General features: G+C 42.8%; 1 protein-coding gene across 4 annotated transcripts in view; it reads right to left on the minus strand.

Annotated features, from left to right (window-relative positions):
- Positions 1 to 24,655, minus strand: part of LOC134347278 (nipped-B-like protein) — a 518,044-nt gene that overhangs the window by 236,007 nt on the left and 257,382 nt on the right. For all 4 annotated transcript variants that reach the window (XM_063049674.1, XM_063049675.1, XM_063049673.1 and 1 more), the window contains 3 exons: positions 16,357 to 16,446; positions 15,513 to 15,616; positions 13,983 to 14,069 (listed from right to left, as the gene is read on the minus strand). In XM_063049674.1, the coding sequence (XP_062905744.1) occupies positions 13,983 to 14,069; positions 15,513 to 15,616; positions 16,357 to 16,446 (281 nt within the window). The remainder of the gene's footprint in view (positions 1 to 13,982; positions 14,070 to 15,512; positions 15,617 to 16,356; positions 16,447 to 24,655) is intronic.

Genomic DNA, 24,655 nt, shown 5'->3' on the forward strand with positions numbered 1-24,655 from the left:
TTTCCCCAGAAAGTGGTGAATCTGTGGAATTCTCTGCCCAGGGAAGCAGTTGAGGCTTCTTCACTAAATAGATTTAAGAAACATTTAGATAGGTTTCTACATAGTAAGGGAATTAAGGGTTATGGGGAAAAGGCAGGCAGATGAAGCTGAGCTTACGGACAGATCAGCCATGATCTTATTGAATGGCGGGGCAGGCTTGATGGGTCAGATGGCCTACTCCTGCTCCTATTTCTTATGTTCTTATGTTCCCACAGGGTGCCGAACAGGCTATCTGACCCATTTTGTAGGCAAAGAAAGAGTAAGAGAGAGCACAAGGAACTATCAATGTCATGGAAAACAAAGTAATAGAACAGGGAGCATAGAACATTACATCACAGTACTTGCTCTTCGACCACGATGTTATACCGACCTTTCAACCTACTCCAAGATCAATCGAACCCTTCCCTCCCACATCCTTCATTTTTCTTTCATCCAAGTTCTATTTCAGAGTTTCTTCACCACCCCGGCAGTATGTGCCATGCACTTACCACTCTTTATAAGAAACCTACCTCTAACATACACCTATACTTTTCTCCAACATTTGGCTGTCTATTCTATCTTTGCCACTTATCATCTTATAGACCTCTATCAAGTTGCCTCCTTACCTCCATTGCTCCAAAGAGAACTGCCCTAGCTCACTCAACCTTTTCTCATAAGACATGTTTTCTAATCCAGGCAACATGAAAGATATGGTGAAGACTATAATAACTGAACACTTACAAAGTAATAGACATGAGCAGACTAGACATTGATCTACGAATAGAAAATTAACATGAGGCTACTGAGACTGGTGGAGTTTAAGGACAGCGTGATTTCTGCTAAAGTTAAGGGCAAAGGTGGCAGGTTAAGGTAGAGCTGTAAAATGATGGAGGGAAATGTGCTGAGACCTCAAACCTAACGAGGGAATCTGGCTGACAAGGGATATTGATGGTTGAGTTGTCAGAAGAGTGGAGGATGGCTAATGTTGTTTATTAATGACATCAAAATTAGTATCTAAGATTACAACTGGATGAACATGAACCAGGGAAGAGGACCAATGAATGGCAAATAGAATTTAACTTGGACAAGTGTACGGTGTTATATTTTACTTAGTTTAACCACAACAGAACTTACACAGTAAAATGCAGAGCCCTAGAGATTGCTGTAGAACAAGGGGACCTGGGGGTATATAACATAGTTCCCAAACATGGGGACACAAGTAGTCAGGGTGATGAAGAAGGTATTTGGCATGTCTGCCTTCATCAGTCAGGGCACTGAGTATATGAGTTGAGGAGTCATGTTGAAACTGTACAAACCATTTGGCTTGATCTTACTTGGCGAATTGTGTGCTGTTCTGGTCACCTAATTATAGAAGGATGTCATTAATTTGGAAAGGATGTAGAAAGAATCCACATAGATGTTATTGTGACTGAAGCGCTTGAGTTATAACAAGAGTACGAATTGGCTGGAGCATTTTTTCCCCCCTTAGGAGCGCAGGTAAATTCATGAGGGTGCAGATAAGGTGGATAATCACAGTCCTTCTCCCAAGGTAGGGAAATCTAGAATAAAGGACATACTAAAGATTCAATGTAAGAGGGGAAAGATTTACAGAGAAGCCAATGGATGACGCTTTTGCTCAGAAAGTGAGTATAAGGAACTTGTAGAGGCAGGTACAATTACAATGTTTAGAAGACATTTAGGTGGACATATGGATTAAAAAAAAGGTTCAGAAGGATATGGGCCAAACACAGGCAACTAGGACTAGCTTGATTAGATGATTCAATCAGTATGGAATAGCTGAGCTGAAGGGCCTATTTCCATGAGGTATAACTTGTGACTCTTTGCCATAGATGCTGCCTGGCCTCCAGCACTTTGCACGTGTTGCTTTATAAACCAGGATAACTCTAGTGCCAAAAATTCAGAGGAGGAAGAATTTTTTTTTTTAAACTGGATCCATAAAGCATTTTAAGTCAGTACACAGACAGTGATAAAAGAGAAGACTGGCAGTACAACTGAACTGTGAGTTTTGATAATTTGTGATCATTTTGGAGAGAGTGACCATAACCCTGAGTTTCAATATAGTTACAGAAAGAATAAAGGTTATCTGGAAATTATGGTCCTGAATCATGGAAGGCTGATTTCAACATCATAAGGTAGGATCTGGCAAAAGTAGACTGGGAGCAGCTACTTGCAGGTCAATTCACATTTATGACAGGGCCAAAGGAAGACAGGGGCTTTGCTGTACAGGTCCATAGATTTCCTGCAAGTGGCAGCACAGATAGATAGTGTGATGAAGCTACATAGCATGCTTACCTTCTTCAGCCAAGGCATACAATATAAGAGCAAAGACGTCATGTTACAACTGATAAAATGTTAGCTCCACTTTAACTTAAGTATTGTGGGCAGTTCTGGTTGTCATATTACTAAAGGATGCCACAGTGCGCAGAGGAAACTTACAAAGAAGTTCTAAAAGGACGGCATTATATTCTGAGGCTGTGTTCTCTGGTCTTAAGGCTGATTTATACTTGTGCGTCAAATGTACGCCGTAGGTACAGCATAGTCGCAAACCCTCCCAAAATGTAACTACGCGTCGCAGACCGCAACAACTGTAATTGGTCCACTTGGTAGCATCACATTTCCTCCTACGCTGCAATAGCTTCCCATTGGGCGACTGAAGGGCAGGGAAGGAACTCTGGCTGCAATGCTTTCCATAAAGCTTTACAGACCTCCGAAATTATGGAGGATCCTGTGCTTGACGCCGGTTTGTAGCTAGCTGCTACAGCCTGTTGGCTTCCACCTGAAGCTAAAACTCGAATGGTGATTGCCAGTCTCTGAGTACACTGTGGGTACACTGATGCGAAATAAATAGTTGGAGACGATCAACCAAATTGTCAAAGCTACCTGCTGACATCCGAAAATATTTGAAATACATTTCCTTGTCCATGTCTCTCAGTGGCCGGACAAGCACAGAAAATTCACCCTCCTTCAGTTTCAGTCACCATTGTTTGAAGTTTGAGTTTCAACACGAAGAAACTCAACACAGTGGCATAGAAACCCCACCGCCAACTAGCGTTTTGGCAGTGAATTACAGAGTGACGCAGACACACCAACGCACAAGTATAAATGCTCACAATGGCGTAGCCCACTTGCGTAGGGTGCAGCATAAGCTAGTATGCACATGTATAAATCAGCCTTTAGACTCACCCACCACAGGAAACATCCTCTCTACATCCACTCTATCAAGGCCTTTTACCATTCAAAAGGTTCCAATGAGGCCACTCCTCATTCTTCTGAATCCTAGTGAGTACAGGCCCAGAACCATCAAACGCTCTTCATAAGACAAGCTGTTCAATCCTGGATTTGTTTTTGTGAACCGTCTTTGAACCCCCTCCAGTTTTAGCATATTATTTCTAAGTTAAGGGGCCCTAAAATGCTCACAATATTCCTAGTGAAGCCTCACCAACGCTTTATAAAATTTCAACATTACATCCTTGCTTTTGTATTCTAGTCCTCTTGAAATGAATGTTAACAGTGCATTTGCCTTCCTCATCACAGACTCAGCATCCAAATTGACCTTTAGAGAATCCTGCACAAGGACTTCCAAGACCCTTTGTGCCTCAATTATTCTATTGCTAGTCAACCCTTCCATTTCTTCCACCAAAGTGCATGACCATACACTTCCCAGCACTGTATTCCATCTGCCACTTCTTTGGCCATTCTCCTACTCTGTCTACTCATTCTAAGTTTCTCTACATCCTCAAAATTTACCCGCCATAGAAACCATAGAAACTACAGCACAGAAACAGGCCTTCTGGCCCTTCTTGGCTGTGCTGAACCATTTTCTGCCTAGTCCCACTGACCTGCACACGGACCATATCCCTCCATACGCCTCCCATCCATGTATCTGTCCAATTTATTCTTAAATGTTAAAAAAGAACCCGCATTTACCACCTCGTCTGGCAGCTCATTCCATACTCCCACCACTCTCTGTGTGAAGAAGCCCCCCCTAATGTTCCCTTTAAACTTTTCCCCCCTCACCCTTATCCCATGTCCTCTGGTTTTTTCTCCCCTTGCCTCAGTGGAAAAAGCCTGCTTGCATTCACTCTATCTATACCCATCATAATTTTATATACCTCTATCAAATCTCCCCTCATTCTTCTAAGCTCCAGGGAATAAAGTCCTAACCTATTCTACCTTTCTCTGTAACTGAGTTTCTCAAGTCCCGGCAACATCCTTGTAAACCTTCTCTGCACTCTTTCAACCTTATTTATATCCTTCCTGTAATTTGGTGACCAAAACTGAACACAATACTCCAGATTCGGCCTCACCAGTGCCTTATACAACCTCATCACAACATTCCAGCTCTTATACTCAATACTTCGATTAATAAAGGCCAATGTACCAAAAGCTCTCTTTACGACCCTATCTACCTGTGACGACACTTTTAGGGAATTTTGTATCTATATTCCCAGATCCCTCTGTTCCACTGCACTCCTCAGTGCCTTACCATTAACCCTGTATGTTCTACGTTGGTTTGTCCTTCCAACGTGCAATACCTCACACTTGTCAGTATTAAACTCCATCTGCCATTTTTCAGCCCATTTTTCCAGCTGGTCCAAGTCCCTCTGCAGGCTCTGAAAACCTTCCTCACTGTCTACTGCACCTCCAATCTTTGTATCATCAGCAAACTTGCTGATCCAATTTACCACATTATCATCCAGATCACTGATATAGATGACAAATAACAATGGACCCAGCACTGATCCCTGTGGCACACCACTAGTCACAGGCCTCCACTCAGAGAAGCAATTCTCTACCACCACTCTCTGGCTTCTTCCATCGAGCCAATGTCTAATCCAATTTACCACCTCTCCATGTATACCTAGCGACTGAATTTTCCTAACTAACCTCCCATGCGGGACCTTGTCAAAGGCCTTACTGAAGTCCATGTAGACAATATCCACTGCCTTCCCTTCATCCACTTTCCTGGTAACCTCCTCGAAAAACTTCAACAGATTGGTCAAACATGACCTACCACGCACAAAGCCATGTTGACTCTCCCTAATAAGCCCCAGTCTATCCAAATGCTTGTAGATTCTGTCTCTTAGTACTCCCTCCAATAACTTACCTACTACTGATGTTAAACTCACTGGCCTATAATTTCCCGGATTACTTTTCGATCCTTTTTTAAACAACGGAACAACATGAGCCACTCTCCAATCCTCCGGCACTTCACCCGTAGACAGCGACATTTTAAATATTTCTGCCAGGGCCCCCGCAATTTCAACACTAGTCTCCTTCAAGGTCCGAGGGAATACTCTGTCAGGTCCCGGGGATTTATCCACTTTAATTTTCCTCAAGACAGCAAGCACCTCCTCCTTTTCAATCCGTACAGTTTCCATGGTCTCACTACTTGATTCCCTCAATTCCATGGATTTCATGCCAGCTTCCTTAGTAAATACAGACGCAAAAAACCTATTTAAGATCTCCCCCATTTCCTTTGGTTCCGCACAAAGCCAACCACTCTGATCTTCAAGAGGGCCAATTTTATCCCTTACAATCCTTTTGCTCTTAATATACTTGTAAAAGCTCTTTGGATTATCCTTCACTTTGACTGCCAAGGCAACCTCATGTCTTCTTTTAGCCCTCCTGATTTCTTTCTTAAGTATTTTCTCGCACTTCTTATACTCCTCAAACACCTGATTTACCCTGTTTCCTATACATTTCATACAACTCCCTCTTCTTCTTTATCAGAGTTGCAATATCCCTTGAGAACCAAGGTTCCTTATTCCTATTCAATTTGCCTTTAATCCTGACAGGAACGTACAAACTCTGCACTTTCAAAATTTCCCCTTTGAAGGCTTCCCACCTACCAATCACATCTTTGCCAGAGAACAACCTGTCCCAATCCACGCTTTTTAGATCCTTTCTCATTTCTTCAAATTTGGCCTTCTTCCAGTTCAGAACCTCAACCCTAGGACCAGATCTATCCTTCTCCATGATCAAATTGAAACTAATGGTGTTATGATCACTGGAACCAAAGTGCTCCCCTACACAGACTTCTGTCATTTGCCCTACTTCATTACCTAACAGGAGATCCAATATTGCATCCCCTCTAGTTGGTCCCTCTATATATTGATTTAGAAAACTTTCTTGAACACATTTTACAAACTCTAAACCATCTAGACCCCTAACAGTATGGGAGTCCAAATCAATGTATGGAAAATTAAAATCCCCTACCACCACAACTTTATGTATCCTGCAGTTGCCTGCTATCTCTCTGCAGACTTGCTCTTCCAAGTCTCGTTGACTATTGGGTGGTCTGTAATACAATCCCAGTAATGTGGCCATACCTTTCCTGTTTCTCAGCTCCACCCATACGGACTCAGTAGACAAGCTCTCTAATCTGTCCTGCCTGAGCACTGCTGTAATGTTTTCCCTAACAAGCAATGCTACTCCACCTTTCATTCCTTTGCCTCGATCACATCTGAAACATCGGAACCCTGGAATATTAAGCTGCCAGTCCTGCCCCTCCTGTAGCCAAGTTTCACTAATTGCTACAACATCATAATTCCACGTGTCAATCCACGCCCTCAACTCATCCGCCTTCCCCGCAATACTCCTAGCATTGAAATATATACACCTCAGAAGATTTTTACCACCACTCACAACCTTTCTATCAGCAGATTTGCTTAAACTTTCAACATCATTTATTTTCACCCCAGTCACACTGTCAGCTCTGGCACTCTGGTTCCAATCCCCCTGCAAATCTAGTTTAAAGCCTCCCCAATAGCACTAACAAACCTCCCTGAAAGGATATTGGTCCCCCTGTGGTTCAAGTGTAACCCATCTCTCTTGTACAGGTCCCACCTGCCCCAGAAGAGGTCCCAATGATCCTGAAATCTGAAACCCTGCCCCCTACACCAGTTCCTCAGCCACTTGTTCCTCCTCCAGAGCATCCTATTCCTATCCTCACTGGCACCTAGCACAGGTAGCAATCCTGAGATTACTACCCTCGAGGTCCTGCTTTTCAACTTCCTACCAAGCTCTCTATACTCACTGCCCAGAACCTCTTCACTCTTCCTCGCTATGTCATTGGTACCGATGTGCACCACGACATCTGGCTGGTCACCCTCCCGCTTCAGAATGTCATGTAATCGATCAGAGACATCCTTGACCCTGGCACCTGGGAGGCAACAAACCATCCTGGATTCTCTGTCACGACCACAGAACCTTCTATCTGCACCTCTAACTATCGAGTCCCCTATCACTACCGCTCTCCTCTTTCTCCCCCCTCCCTTCTGCACTGCAGAGCCAGACTCAGTAACAGAGATCTGGCTACTGCAGCTAGTCCCAGGTAAGTCATCCCCCCCAACAGTATCCAATGCGGTATACTTGTTGTTGAGGTGAATGGCCACAGGGGAACCCTGCTCTGCCTGCCCTTTCCTCTTCCCTCGCCTGACAGTGACCCAATTTCCTGTCCTCTGCTCCTTTGGCGTAACTACCTCCCTGTAGCTACGATCTATAATCTCCTCATTCTCCCGAATGATCCGCAGGTCATCCAGCTCCTGCTCCAGTTCCCTAACGCGGTTTGTCAGGAGCTGCAGCTGGATGCACTTCTTGCAGGTGTCGTTGTCAGGGACACCGGAGGGCTCCCTGACTTCCCACATCCTGCAAGAGAAGCATTCCAACATCCTGCCTGGCATTCTCACTGCACTAAACAATCTGAACAAAAAACTTACCGGAACCTACCCTGGCCTCTGCTGGTTCTCACCGAAGCCTGTTTGAGCCAAAGCCGACCCACTCTGACTCAGTCCACTCTGAGGATGGCCGCTACAACGATGGCCGCTGTATATGGTGGTCTGCTTTTTAAACCTTTGCGCGCTACGTCACGCGCTTGCGCAGTGCAGACCCTTCTCCCCGAGCAGTGTTTTAAAAAAAATGACTTTTTCTACCTGATTTCTTCACTCCTTCTCAGCTGCTTGCTTCGACTGAAACAAGAACCGTTGAAAATTTCTCTTTTTAAACCTTGGCGCGCTACGTCACGCGCCTGCGCAGTGCTGACCCTTCTCCCCGAGCAGTGTTTAAAAAAAAACGACTTTTTCTACCCGTTTTCTTCACTCCTTCTCAGCTGCTTGCTTCGACTGAAACTAACTATCTTTGTATCATCTGCAAACTTTGCAACAAAGTCATCGATTCCATCATCCAAATCATTGACATATAATGTAAAAAGAATCAGTCCCAACAAAGACCACTGTAGAAGATCACTAGTCACTGGCAGCCAGCTAGGAAAAGCTCCCTTTATTCCTGACTCTTTGCCTCCTGCCAATCAGCCACTGCTTCATTCATGCTAGAATCTTTCCTATAATACCATGGGCTCGTAGCTTGTTAAGCAGCCTCATGTGTGGCACCTTGTCAAAGGCCTTCTGAAAATCCAAGTACACATCAACTGATTCTTCTTTGTCTATCCAACAGATTTGTCAGGCAAAGATTTTCCTTTGAGGAACCTATGTTGACTACAGCCTATTTTATCATGTGCATCCAAGTACCCCAAAACCACGTTCTTAACAATCGACTCCAACATCTTCCCAACCACTGAGGTCAGACTAACACCTGTAACTTCATTTCTTCTGCCTCTCTCCCTTCTTGAAGAGTGGAGAGTGACTCTTGCAATTTTTCAGTCTTTCAGAACCATCCCAGAATCCAGCGATCATTATTAATGCCTCCACAATTTCTTCAGCCACCTCTTTCAGAACCCTCGGGTATAAACCATGTGGTCTTAACGATTTACCTACCTTCAGACCTTAGTTTCCCCAAGAACTTTCTCCCTAGTAATGGCAACTTCACACACATCATGACCCCTGACACCTGGTACTTCCACTGTTAGTGTATTCCACAGTGAATACTGATGCAAAATACCCATTCAGTCCTTCTGCCATTTCCTACCTACTTCTCCAGCATCATTTTGCAGCTGTCCAATAGGCATTCTTACCTCTCTTTTACCCTTTATGTATCTGAAGAAACTTTTGCCTGTTAGAATGATCTCCACAGTACATTTGTAGAATTTTGTAATGTTTTACATGATAAACCAAATCATCCTAAACTCTTAATGTAATATAGCTGCTGTTGTGCCTTCTTTATGGTTGCATTGATATGTTGGGACCAGGTTAGATACCCAGATATTGACATCCAGAAACTTGAAATTGCTCACTCTCTCCACCTCTGATCTCACTATGAGGATTGGATTGTGCTCCCTCAGCTTACTCTTTCCGAAGTTCACAATCAGCTCTTTGGTCTTACTGCCGTTGAGGTCAAGGTTGTTGCTGCGACACCACTCAACTAACTGGTATATCTCACCTCAGTGCGCCCTCTCACCACCATCTGAGATTCTGCCAACAATGGTAGTATCAACAGCAAATTTATAGATGGCATTTGAGCTATCCCTAGCCACACAGTCATGGGTATCCACACAGACACACAGTCGTCCTTTAACATCTGCTGGACGATGCTGAGGATGTTCTACGAGTCTGTAGTGGCCAGTGCGATCATGTTTGCTGTTGTGTGCTGGGGCAGCAGGCTGAGGGTAGCAGACACCAACAGAATCAACAAACTCATTCATAAGTCCAGTGATGTTGTGGGGATGGAACTGGACTCTCTCATGGTGGTGTCTGAAAAGAGGATGCTGTCCAAGTTGCATACCATCTTGGACAATGTCTCCCATCCACTACATAATGTACTGGTTGGGCTCAGGAGTACATTCAGCCAGAGACTCATTCCACCGAGATGCAACACAGAGCGTCATAGGAAGTCCTTCCTGCCTGTGCCATCAAACTTTACAACTCCTCCCTTGGAGGGTCAGACACCCTGAGCCAATAGGCTGGTCCTGGACTTATTTCCTGGCATAATTTACATATTACTATTTAACTATTTATGGTTTTATTACAAGTTAATTATTTATGGTGCAACTGTAACGAAAACCAATTTCCCCCGGGATCAATAAAGTATGACTATGACTATGTATAAAGAAAGTAGAGCAATGAGCTACCTGGGGTGCACCAGTGTTGATCATCAGTGAGGCGGAGATGTTATTACCAATCTGCACAGATTGTGGTTTTCCGGTAAGGTAGGATGTCAAAGATTCAGTTGCAGAGGAAAGTACAAAGGCCAAGGCTCTGTAGCTTTTTGATCAACACTGCAGGAATATGGTGTTCAATAGTGAGCTAGAATCAATGAACAGCACCCTGACATAGGTATTTGTATTATCCAGGTGATCCAAGGCCGCGTAGACCTGTTGTGGTGATAAGCAAATTGCTTTGGGGTCCAGGATCTTGCTAAGGCAGGGGTTGATTCTAGCCATTTTATCACCACGGTTGTGCTACTGGATGATAGTCATTAAGGCAGCTCAAATAGCTCCTCTTGGGCATCAGTGTAATTGTCGCCCTTTTGAAGCAGGTTGTAACTTCTGACCGTAGAACTGAGAGATTAAAAATGTCCTTAAGTACCCCAGCCAGTTGTTGGCACAAGTTTTCAGAGCCTTACCAAGTATTTCATCGGGGCCTACTGCCTTGCGAAGGTTAACTCTCCTGAAAGAGAGCCTGACATTGGCCTTCAAGACAGAGATCACAGAGTCAATGGGTGTAGCTGAGATCCTTACAGCTGTAGTTTTATCCTCCCTTTCAATGCAAGCATAAAAAGACATTGAGCTCAACTGATAGTGAAGCACCACTGCCATTCATGGCGCTGGGTTTTGGTTTGTAGGAAATAATAGCCTGCAAACCCTACCAGAATTTACGTGCATCTGATATTGCCTCCAACCCTGCTCAGAATTGTGTATAAGCTCTTGAAATAGTCCTCTAAGTCATACCTGGTTTTACTTGAATGCCACAGATCTAGCCCTCAGCAGACTATGAACCTCTGGTCCACCCACAGCTTTTGATTCGCGTATGTATAATAAATTTTCATAGGCACACATCCATCTACACAGGTTTTGATGAAGTCAGTGACAACAGTGGCATACTCATCCAGACTTGAAAATGAATCCCTGAATATACTCTAGTCCATGAATTCAAAGCAGAACTGTAAGTACACCAGTGCCTTCCTTGTTCGTACCTTCTTGGCCCCTCACTACTGGTGCTGCTATCTTCAGTCTATGCCTGTACTCAGGGTGTAAGTACAGTCAGTTGATCAGACTTTCCAAATTGAGGTGTGGAATAGCATGGTAAGCACTTTGGATGGTGGTGTAACAGTGGTCCAGTGTACTGTTTCCTCTGGTACTACAAGTGATTTATTGATGATAATTATTTAAGCTGGCCCAATTCAAATCCCCCAAAATTATGGGAAGGGCATATTGTTTCATGCCTGTTGATCACATCCCTCAGATCATCTGAAGACTGTTTCACATTGGCCTGAGCTGGAATATACACTGCTACCAAAATGATCTCCGAAATCTCCTGCAGCAGATAAAATGGGCAGCATTTGATCGCGAGGTGTTCCAGAGCTGATGAATAAGATTGGTACAGCACTGCCACGTTCTACACCACGACGAACTGATCATGAAGCAACCCCCCCAACTCCCTTTAGCTTTAAAAGACTCAACAGTCCTATCGTAGCAGTGTATTGTGAACCCATCAATCTGAATTGCAGAGTCCAGAACGCAAGGGGTTAACCAAGATTCCGTGAAACAAAAACAAAACAGCTTTTAATGTCCGTCTGACACATCACCGTAGCTCTGAGATCTTTAATTTTATTAACCAGAGACTATGTTTGTCAGCAAGATAGTTGGTATTGGAAGTCGTACAATCTCGTTTCCACTGCCATCTTTGTAGTCTGCCAGACCCAGTCGGTCTATTTTCGTTTTTGAGCAGCAATAGATTGTTTAAAAGCATTAAAATATTGTTACTAACTGTAAAGACCTCAAATACAGTTGTTGTTCTCAGCTGTAGCAGTCTGAAATGGGAATATTTGATTGCTTCCATTGGAGCTGCCACTTCAGTCACCTTTATCAAATCAACTCAAGTTTAATTATCATTTAAGCCATACATAGATACAGTTGAATGAGACAGTGTTCCTCAGCGGCCAAGGTGCAAAACAATCAAAAATAGTAAACAAACATTAAAAAAGTGAGTAACAAATTCATTCAGGAAAAAAATATACATATATAGTCCAAGACCCTGAGCAACAATGTTTGGCAATTGATGGTACAGACACCTGGCAATGTACAGACATGCACAATCCAGCCTGTCATTCCTCCATTCAAACACAGGAGGACAGCACTGACCGGTGAGGCTAAACCCTAACTGAGTTCAACCCGCTGTAGCGCTGCCAAGTCACTCACCTGGACTACAGCAGCAGGCAAGCCTGAGGCTTGTGGCCTAGTTCTCATTACAACTGAGGCTATACTGAGAGTGTCCCTCCACCAGACAAGGATAACAGCAATTTACATTATCACTATCCAATAGAGATTTTGTGATCGCAAGTTAAAAGTCCGAGACAATCTCCCACGGTTAAACTACACTAACTCTGATGCTTCTGAGTAACAAGCAGCAACATGGTCTGCATCCAAGTCAGCTCCCCTATACACAAACTGGTTCCTCTGACACCCCGATGGGCTCCTTCTCCATCATCCTGGGCCTGGCATGCCCCTTCAACAAGTCGGCCGGCTCCTTCTCCACCATCCTAGCCTTGGCCGGCTGCACTGACACCAGTCCAGCTACTCCTATCAACGAGCAGGTCACTGATGGAGTAGCCCAGCAGTACCCGATGTTCTTGGAGTAGAATGGTCTTTAGATCATAAAAAATAAATTTTACAAAGGGAAAAGCACCTTCGGCTGGCCCCGACAGGCCATTGATTTCACATGCACTGCCATCTTACAGAGAGTACCTCGGACAGTGGCCTGCTCAAATAATTTTTGTAATGGTGGTCAAGGTACTGACTATCAGGGAATGTACCATTACATATAATTATGCCAAATATTATTTTATTTCTATACTCAAAAAGAGATGGACCTTTGTATTTCTTTCCTAGAGGTCCGTGAAGGCTCAGACATTGTACTCAGCACTCTCCTTCACCAATGTTTAACCAATCTACCTCCTATTTTGCTGACATCTTTCAAAGAAGTGAAATGAATGTACTGGAAATTTGAAATTAATACAGAAAATACTGGAGATGCTCAGCAGTTTAGGCAGCAGCTCTCAGCGGATTCCTATTTTACTAATGACCTCATTTAGTTCTTCTATTCACCTGTCAGTGATTACCACTATAAATTTAGAAACATAAAAGACACAGAAAACTTTCAGCACAATTCAGCCCACAAAGCTGTGCCGAACATTAGAACTCAACAAGTACTACCTTATTGGACTGATGGGACCATCATTAGCCACAGTGACTTGGTCCAATGGGTAGCAAGTGTTTACAATTACTTAGGCAACCATAGGTCATTAAGGCTCAATAATATACTTGAGAAGTTTTGGTGTAGGGCCGGCTGGTGGCGCAACGACATCGGTGCAGGACCTGGGAGCGGAGGTTCCTGGGTTCGAAACTGGTCGGGTCCGCTCCCGAGTACGCTTTCCATCTGTGCCGGTTGAGTGTCGAGATTGCAACTCAACCTTGTAAAATAAAGGGAAAATACTGCGAAAATGTCTCTGTGAGGAGTGGCACGCCACACAGTCTCTCTCTCACTCTGTGCCTTGTAAAAAGCCATGAAAAAGACATCATCACGGACGCATGCACAGACGCACGCACAGACTCATAAGCAAAAAAAAAGTTTTGGTGTAGATAGCCAAATCCTATTCCACGAAATGAAACAGCTGATTTATTTTTTTCTTAACAATAGTCATGCATTTTCAATTCCAAAACAGATGAAATTTTAAATCACAACATCGGAATATTTAAGTTCAATACCATTATTACTTTACCTTACATGAACACTGGCTAAACACAACCACAAATTGGCTTTAAAACTTACGTGGTTGAACAACGTGGAAAGCTTGGCCCCATCCTGTATGTTCTTTTCCAAGATACTTAGCACCTTTACCATCTTATCTGTTGGAAGCTGCAAAAAGAGGAAAAAGTGAACTGAACAGTTAAGTCATAAATGCTGATCAACAAACACCATTTTGAAGTCAATGACAACTATGCAGGGCAAAAGAAATAAATCTGTTAAACTACGTTGTATACAAATAACCTGACTTATAATGCCCAATGCAGTGCTTGCTGGAAAAATGCCTAAATAGAGGCGTAATGATGATTTTTTTTTAACCTTACCTCAGCTGATATCAAGTATCAATACAGGTAGTTTTGCTATAATGCCTGTTTCCACAATGTGAATTAGATAAAACACAAGCACTATTATATCAGGTGGGCAGAATTGGTTAAAACATGACTTTAATTGGGAAATAGCCCCATAGTAATCTGGCAGCTTTGTTTTACGAACTAAACTGCCGCTTTCACCGTAGGAGGCCACTTAAGTTAGTTACTTTCGAAATCCTTTCTACTGACACGTGTAACAATGCTCCAATGAACAAGGCAACGTACGGCCTTTAGTATTTATAGATTCCAATAACAAAATAATCATAGCAATTTTAAAGACTTCAGAAAAAAAGTCTAAAATGTCTAGTCCCTCACCCCGTTTTTTCCCCCATTGACAAAATTGTTTTCAAAACAACATTTTTTGTAAAACGAGATTTTTTCAGAACACAACTGTCACATTGTAGAAGTACCTGTACTGAAGTTGTTGGGCACTAGCTCGTGCCAATCTAACTAACAAATTCACTGCCCATGTCAGTATGGTTAGAAGTGACAATTCAGTCCATATGGAGATGGTTTCATCACTCCTCTCCATTGTGAGTGTATGGCACCAGTTTAACACATCAATCAATTATCATTGCCAATGAATCTTTATTAAATTAAGTATGAAAGAACATTAAAATTTAGGCATCAATCTGTTAAAAATTCAGAGGACTACATCCAGGCTGTTCAATGCATACATTAACAACTTAAGATTTTGAATACACAAAGTGAAAAAAATGAATAATCATCATTTGGAAATTATCTTCCATAAACAAACTAACAGTTTCTGATAAAACTCCAACCTTAAGACCATAATATAGAGCAGCAGAATTAGGCCATTTGGCCTATCAAGACTGTTCCAGCATTTCATCATGGCTGATCCATTTATTATTCCTCTCAGCCTCAATCTCCTGCCTCCCCCCCATACCTCTTTATGCCCTGACCAATCAACGCTCTATCAAACTTCCCAAATACAATAGGTATTTGCTATGGTGGTGTATTTTTGTTACAGGACCAGCTATCTACTAACTGACACTTGATACATTGTCCAAAAGCTTGTTCACATGTCTTTTCCAGGTACTAACATCAAATTTTAAGCCAAATCTTTAATTTGCAAATGCATACTTCAATCCCCCATCAGAACTACAGATATCAGGCTACTGAATTATCCCTTCACAGAAGCTTGTAATTAGTGTATAATACATACCCGATCCATGATGCCCATGGCTTTGATTTTAGCAGATTCACTACTCAGTTCATTAAGCTGTTGTTTTCCCAGCAGCAACTCCTGAGGTAGCTCATCATCTTCACCTATTGGGAAAAGAGGAGTTAACACACTGCTCCAAACTAGCTTGTAACTTCATTTTCTTTATTTCCAAGATCTGGGCACAGTGGCATTAACTGCTCACCCTCAACACAGATTTGAGATGCATGCCCGAAAGACAACCTTAATCTGTTTTGATAAGTGTTTCATCTTGTTCCCTGCTGCTCACTGGACAATCCTTTGGATTGTTAATAGGTCTCCATTACACTAAGCACGTGCCTGCTTCCAACTGGTTCTGGTACTGTTACGCTGGGAACTTTGTTCAATTGTAGCTGCTAACTGTCATCTTCCCCATTTGGGACACCTGAACTTGGAATCCATATTTGAACTCCAGAAAATGAAAATTTTGCAACATTGGAATTGAAGTTTCTGAAATGCCTGGATCAGAGAACATGCCTTATGAGGAAAGGTTGAATGAACTCGGGATTTTCTCTTTGGAGTGACGGAGGATGAAATTTCAAATACTAACAAAGGGGAACTATAAGCCTAAACAACTCTTGCAAAGAAGGGACTTTGACAAGAAACATTCACTCTTTTTTTTAATCTTTGCATAGTGCTGAATAGCTTGCTTAGCATTTCTAGCATGTTCTGTTGAATTTCTAGTATCTGAAATTGTTTGATTTTTAACTAACTTGGAAATCAACAAGGAAATCCGATAATCAGCAACTTAGTGGTTTTTTTTGACAAAAGCACTCCCGACTTTTACTGGTATGTAAGTTAACAATACCCAAAGTAGTGAAATCCATGTCTTCCAGGTTCTCTAGGATATTTTCCACGGTAGCCATGAATCGCTTGAATGTTGATGAATCCATCATTTCTGTAGCACAGTAAATATGCATAGAACAGTTTACTTTGAAAGAATCATATGACTTAAATCTGTCAATAATAACTATGACCCACACACACTGAAATGCAGAATAGTACACAGAAAGCAACCTTCCCAATTCTTCCCATAAACTACTCCTGTACAGACCTCTATTCCCCATCACCCACTTCTCCATTTCCCTCCGCTTCCGCCCCCCGAGTTACTTATCCAAATTTCATTGTTAAGATTTTTACTGAATCCATTTCCAACACATAATCCAGATTATGCAATTCACATGACAAAAGGTTTCTCACCCTTTTCAAATTCTTTTGCCAATTATCTTAAATTTGCCTCTGGTAATCTACTTGCTTGCTATTAAAGGCTTTTCATTTGGAAGCTCTATAAAGATTATCAAGCACGTCTTCAAAACTTCTATTCGTATGAATGCTTTAAGACTGCAATTAAATTTTCCAGTCAACTACCTTAATATCATGGACAGCATTCATAGAAATTTACACTAATATATTGTGTCATTTAATTCAATTTGTCAATAGCAGACAGACACACTCAAAATACAGGCAGCCAAATGAAAAATGGACCCATTAGCACACCATATCTGTACAGACCACACTGTCAAAGTAAACTAATCTACTCGGCTTTCACATGATCCATATTCATCTATTCTCTGCTTGTTCTTGTGTCCATCAAAATGCTTTTTAAAAAAAACTACTACTGTATGAGATTCTACCGCGTCCCTAGCAGTGTAACCCAGGCACCTATCACTCTTTGTGTAAAAAGAAACTTGGCTCATCAGCGTTGAAGAGTGCTGCAGAATGAAGGTACGTAAGGGCTCCCTGAAAGTGGTAACACAGGTAGATAAAGTGGTGAAGAAGGCATATAGTATACTTGCCTTCATTTGTCAGGACAATGAGTAAAAAACTGGAATGCCATGTTACAGTTATATAAGACATCAATTTTCAGTTTTGGTTTCCATACTATAGCAAGGATGTGATTAAGCTAGAGAAGCTGCAGAAGAGATTCACAAGGATGCTACTGGGATTAGAGGGCTCGAGTAATGGTGGGGTGGGAGGAAACTAGATAAGATAGTTTTTCCCTGGGTGTCTCAGGGTAAGGCTTAACAAAAGGGGAAAATTAACAATTAGCATAGATCTAATGAGAGGGCAAAGATTTAAAGAGACTTGAGGGGCAGAAAGTTTCGTTATTATATGGAACAAGCTGTCAGAGGAAATGGCATGGGCAAGTATAGTGATGCATAAAAGACAATTTATACAATTTTATACAGTTCTATCAGGACACCACAGAAAACAACTGACATCTGTCATGACAAAGTTGGAGGGAGGAGAAGATGACAGCACGACGCAGCGCACGTGGCCGTTCCGAATGAATATCGATATGTGTAACTAGGGGTGCCATGCGCAATCCGGATATGATGGGGACAGCCGTGAAGCGCAGAAGAACATCTGGAGAAACTTCTGAACTGCCTGCTTCGCTGCCGCTGTTAATGTGCGATCAAGAATATCCGGAGACGAAGGCCCCAAATCCTCGGCTTTGCGTATTGCCTGTTGCTGGGGCCGGGATCGAAAAGCTCGGCAGAGATGGTGCTCGGTGCCCAGTGTCAAATAGGTGGTCGGAGGCTCGGAGTTTTTTGGACGGACTTGGAATCGGACTGTGGTCGGATGCTTCTGGGATGCTGCATCGGCAAGCTGGCGGCGCTGGAGGTTTACTGTCTGTGTGAGATGATGGGACTTTCGAGAGACTGCGATTTTTACTGTGCCATGGTCTGTTCTTCTCAAGTTACGGTATTGCTTTGCACTGTTGTAACTATATATTATAATTATGTGGTTTTTGTTAGTTTTTGTCGGTTTGTCATGTGTTTTCCTGATATCATTCTGGAAAAACGTTTTTATCATTTCTTAATGCATGCATTACTAAATAACAATAAAAGGGGACTGTGTGTCCTCATAATCATAACTAATGTCCTCTAGCCCATTCAGCATCCTAGTGAAGCTTTTCTGCACTCCTTTCAAAGCCTCAACCACCTGTTCTGCCCGAGATAGTCCCATTTGACTGCATTTGTTCTATATTCCTCTATCCAAATTTCCAATTCAATGTCTTTTCCAATTCCAATTTCAAGAGTTAAAATTGGCATATCGCAAAGGTAATGCTACGGTTGTTACGGGGGATTTTAATATGTAGGTAGACTGGGAAAATCAGGTTGGTACTGGACCCCAAGAAAGGGAATTTGTGGAGTGCCTCCGAGATGGATTCTTAGAGCAGCTTGTACTGGAACCTACCAGGGAGAAGGCAATTCTGGATTTAGTGTTGTGTAATGAACTGGATTTGATAAGGGAACTCGAGGTAAAGGAGCCATTAGGAGGTAGTGACCATAATATGATAAGTTTTAAACTACAATTTGAGAGGGAGAAGGGAAAACCAGAAGTGTCAGTATTGCAGTTGAACAAAGGGGACTATGGAGCCATGAGGGAGGAGTTGGCCAAAGTTGACTGGAAAGATACCCTAGCAGGGATGACAGTGGAACAACAATGACAGGTATTTCTGGGAATAATACAGAAGGTGCAGGATCAGTTCATTCCAAAGAGGAAGAAAGATTCTAAGGGGAGTAAGGGGCAACTGTGGCTGACAAGGGAAGTCAAGGACAGTATAAAAATAAAAGAGTAGTATAACATAGCAAAGATGAGCAGGAAGCCAGAGGATTGGGAAACTTTCAAAGAGCAACAGAGGATAACTGAAAAGGCAATATGGGGAGAAAAGATGAGATACAAAGGTAAGCTAGCCGAGAATATAAAGGAGGATAGTAAAAGCTTCTTTAGGTACGTGAAGAGGAAAAAATTAGTTAAGACCAAAGTTGGGCCCTTTCCCGGGATGGCGGGACTGTCATATGTTGAAAGATTGGAGCTACTGGGCTTGTATATACTGGAATTTAGAAGGATGAGAGGGGATATGATTGAAACATATAAGACTATTAAGGGATTGGACACACTAGAGGCAGGAAACATGTTCCGGATGTTGGGGGAGTCCAGAACTAGAGGCCACAATTTGAGAATAAGGGGTAGGCCATTTAGAACAGAGTTGAGGAAAAATTTTTTCACCCAGAGAGTTGTGGATCTGTGGAATGCTCTGCCTCAGAAGGCAGTGGAGGCCAATTCTCTGGATGCTTTCAAGAAAGAGTTAGATAGAGCTCTTAATGATAGCGGAGTCAAGGGATATGGGGAGAAGGCAGGAACGGGGTACTGAATGTGGATGATCAGCCATGATCACAGTGAATGGCGGTGCTGGCTCGAAGGGCTGAATGGCCTACTCTTGCACCTAATGTCTATTGTCTTTAAAATATTTCAATTATACCTGCCTCTACCACTTCATCTGGCAGTTTGTTCTACATATTCACTGCCCTCCGTGTAGAAGTTTTTGTCCCTCAGGTCCTTTGAAATTTTTCCTCTCTCAACTTAAACCTATGCCCTCCAGCTTTAGACACCCCCTCTTCTTTGAAAGACTGAGCTGCCTACTCTTCAGAGGGAAAAAAAAAAGTATCCAATATCTCATTATAATTTAAGATTTCTGTTTCTGGTAACATCTTTGTGAATCTTTCTTGCATCTTAGATAGGGACATGGATAAAAGAAAAATGGAGGGTTATGGGCTGTTTACAAGGAAAGGGTTAGGTTGACTATGAAAATAGGCTAAAAAGTCAACATAACTGGCGTGTAGATGAGGGTAGTGCAGTGGCTGTGATCTTCATGGATTTTAGTAAGGCATTTGACAAGGTTCCACACGGTAGGCTTATTCAGAAAGTGAGAAGACATGGGATCCAGGGAAGTTTGGCCAGGTGGATTCAGAGTTCGCTTGCCTGCAGAAGGCAGAGGGTCGTGGTGGAGGGAGTATATTCAGATTGGAAGGTTGTGACTAGTTGTGTCCCACAAGGATCTGTTCTGGGACCTCTACTTTTTGTGGTTTTTATTAACGACCTGGATGTGGGGGTAGAAGGGTGGGTTGGCAAGTTTGCAGACGACACAAAGGTTGGTGGTGTTGTAGATAGTGTAGAGGATTGTCAAAGATTGCAGAGAGACATTGATAGGATGCAGAAGTCGGCTGAGAAGTAGCAGATGGAGTTCAACCCAGAGAAGTGTGAGGTGGTACACTTTGGAAGGACAAACTTCAAGGCAGAGTACAAAGTAAATGGCAGGATACTTGGTAGTGTGGAGGAGCAGAGGGATCTGGGGGAACATGTCCACAGATCCCTGAAAGTTGCCTCACAGGTAGATAGGGTAGTTAAGAGAGCTTATGGGGTGTTAGCTTTCATAAGTCGAGGGATAGAGTTTAAGAGTCAGAGGTAATGATGCAGCTCTATAAAACTCTGGTTAGGCCACACTTGCAGTACTGTGTCCAGTTCTCGTTGCCTCACTATAGGAAGGATGTGGAAGCATTGGAAAGGGTACAGAGGAGATTTACCAGGGTGCTGCCTGGTTTAGAGAGTAAGGATTATGATCAGAGATTAAGAGAGCTAGGGCTTTACTCTTTGGAGAGAAGGAGGATGAGAGGAGACATGATAGAGGTGTACAAGATAATAAGAGGAATACATAGAGTGGATAGCCAGCACCTCTTCCCCAGGGCACCACTGCTCAATACAAGAGGACATGGCTTTAAGGTAAGGGGTGGGAAGTTCAAGGGAGATATTAGAGGAAGGTTTTTTTACTCAGAGTGGTTGGTGCGTGGAATGCACTGCCTTAGTCAGTGGTAGAGGCAGACACACTAGTGAAGTTTAAGAGATTACCAGACAGGTATATGGAGGAATTTAAGGTGGGGGGGGTTATATGGGAGGCAGGGTTTGAGGGTTGGCACAACATTGTGGGCCGAAGGGCCTGTACTGTGCTGTACTGATCTATGTTAATGATATCCTTCCTATAGTTAGGCAACAACTGCACACAATAATCCAAGTACAGTTTCAACAAGATTTTGTACAATTGTAATATGATATTCCAACTTTAGGACATAGAAGAGTGCAGCACAGTAACAGGTGCTTTGAGCCACAGTGTCGTGCTCATTAAACACAAGAATTAAACTCATTCCTTCAGACTATCCAGTGCCCATAATCCAGCATTCTCTGCCTGTACTCAATGCCTTATCCAATAAAAACAAGCATGTCATACACCATTACAGCACAGAAACAGGACCTTCGCCCCATCTAGTCCATGTCAAACTATTTCCCTACCTAGAGCATCGACCTACACCTGAACCACAGCCCTCCAAACACCTCCCATTCACGTACTTTCCCAAATTTCTCTCAAATGTTGAAATTGAACCTACAATCACCACTTACGCTGGCACACTCTCACCATCCTCTGAGTGAAGATGTTCCCCCTCAGGTTCCCATCTTCACCATCTCTTTCCTTCCTAAGTGTACCACCTTGTTTACTGTTGGGCTGGTGGGGGGGAAGAGACAACCCACCAGGGGAGAGCTGCAGCAACCGGGTCTCTGGCACTGAGTCTGGCGCTGCGGCTTAGAAGGGAACAGAGGTGAAGAGGACTGCAGTGGTGATAAGAAATTCCATAGTTAGAGGAATAGAGCTGAAATTTTGTGGGCAAGATAGAGACACCTGAATGGTATGTTACCTCCCACGTGACAGGATCAGGAACATCTCTGAGTGGTTCCACGGCATTCTAAAGGGGGAGGGGGGAGCAGAAGGTAAGAATAGGATACTTGGCAGATGAATGCATGGCGAAGAGGCAGGAGTTCAGATTTCTGGATCATTGGGATCTATTCTGGGGAAGATACAAACTGCACAAAAGGTGCTAGCTTACAAACAGAGGCAATGTGCAGTGATACTACTAGCAAGGAGAGACTAATACACAGACCTCTAAACAGCAGCAAAAATGTGATTTACAAATAATAACAAGACAGAAAATGCAGGTCAAAAGGGCAATGTTATGATAGACATGGGGGATTTCAAAATGCAGGTAGAGAGGTGTAGGATCCCAGAGGAGAGAATTTGTAGATTGCCTATGAGATATCTTTTTCCAGCTGCTCCTGCTTGAGCTCTCTAGGGAATCAGCTATTCTAGATTGGGTGTTGTACAACGAAATGGAATTGCTCAGAGCTTAAGTTTAAGGAACCATTTGGAGCCAGTGATCATATGTTAGAATTCATCCTGTAATTTGAAAAGGAGAGACTAAATTCAGATATATCAGTGGAGTAAAGGGAATTACAGAGGCATGACAGAGAACTGGCCAAAATTGATGGGAAGGGAACACCAGTAGAGGTAAAGGCAGAGCAGCATGACTGAAATTTCTGGGAGCAATTCAGAAGGTGTGGGATAGATATATCCCAAAGAAGGAGAGGTATTCTAAGTGCAGGATGACGCAACCGTAGCTGACAAGAGAAGTCAAAGTCAACATAAAATCCAAAGAGAAGGCAGAAAATAGAGCAAAAAATAGTGGGAGGTTAGAGGATTGGGAAGCTTTTAAAAACCGAAAGAAATCAACTAAAAAAGTCACTAAGGTAAACAAACATAAGGCAGGTAAGGAAGCCAATAACGTTGAAAAAGATTGAATTCATACTGCAATGTGAGAGGGAGAAGCATAAGTCACGTGTATCAGTATCGCAATGGAACAAAAAGAATGACAGAGGCATGAGAGGAGAGCTTGCCCAGATGGATTAGAAGGGGGTGCTGGTGGGGATGACAGCAGAACAGAGGTGGCTGAAGTTTCTGGAAATACTTCACAAGGTGCAGGATAGATATGCCCCACAGAAGAAGTTGTTCTCAAATGGCAGGGTTAGGAAACCATGGCTGACAAGGGAAGTTAAAGAGCCAAGGAAAGGGTCTATATGGCAGCAAAAGTGAGTGGGAAGTTTTTAAAATCCAACAAAAGGCATCTAAAACAGCTATAAGAAAGAAAAAGTTGAAATATGAGGGCAAACTGGTCGATAATATAAAGCAGGACACTAGAAGTTTTATTCAATTATATAAAGAATAAAAGGGATGTGAGTGTTTATATTGGACCACTGGAAAATGATACTGGTGAGGTAGTAATGGGAGACAAAGAAATTGCAGATGAGCTTAATGGGTACTTTACATCTGTCTTCACATTATGGCTCCGTCTAAATGTGCAATTTACAGTAATTTTTAACAAATACTATGTACAACAGGACAGTCAATATAATATAGAAATACAATTGTTTCAGCATGAATTAAGCAGTCTGATGGCCCGGTGGAAGAAGCTGTCCCGAAGCCTGTTGGTCCTGGCTTTTACGCTGCGGTACCGTTTCCCGGATGGTAGCAGCTGGAACAGTTTGTGGTTGGGGTGACTTGGGTCCCCAATGATCCTTGGGGCCCTTTTTTCTTTGTAAATGTCCTGAATCATGGGAAGTTCACAACTACAGATGCGCTGGGCTGTCCGCACCACTCTCTACAGAATCCTGTGATTAAGGGAGGTACAGTTCCCTTACCAGGCAGTGATGCAGCCCGTCAGGATGCTCTCAATTGTGCCCCTGTATAGATTCCTGATTAGTCGGGGCATCAAGGGATACGATGAGAGGGCAGGTGTATAAAGTTGAGTGGGATCTGGGATTAGTCATGATGGAATGGTGGAGCAGATTACTTACCATTATGTCTTATGGTCTAACAAACATTTATTCAGATATATAAAGAGAGGGAAAAGTACATATCGGACCACTGGAAAATGATATTGGAGAGATAGTAATCGGGGATAAAGAAATAATGGACAAACTGAATAAATATTTTGCAGCAGCCTTCACTGTGGAACTCACTAGCAAGTAGTTATACTTTCAAGGGAGTTAGGGGGTACAAGTAAGTTTAGTTGCCATTACTAGTGAGAAGGTACTTTGGAAAATGAAAGGAATGAAGGTAGAAAAGTCACTTGGACTAGATGGGGTGCACCCCAGGATTCGTAAGGACGTGACTGAAGAAATTGTGGAGGCATGAGTAATGATCTTTCAAGAATCAATGGATTCTGGCATGGTTCCAGAAGACTGGAAAATTACAAATGTAACTCCATTCTTCAAAGAGGGAGAGCAGCAGAAGAAAGGACATTATAAGCCAGTTAGTCTGACCTCAGTGGTTAGGAAGGTGTTAAAGGTCTATTGATGAGGATGTAGTTTCAGGGTACTTGGAGGCACATAAGATAGACCAAAGTCAGCATGGTTTCCTTAAGGGAAAATCTTGCCTG

Source organism: Mobula hypostoma, chromosome 5 (assembly GCF_963921235.1).
Source record: "Mobula hypostoma chromosome 5, sMobHyp1.1, whole genome shotgun sequence".
Classification (NCBI taxonomy): domain Eukaryota; kingdom Metazoa; phylum Chordata; class Chondrichthyes; order Myliobatiformes; family Myliobatidae; genus Mobula; species Mobula hypostoma.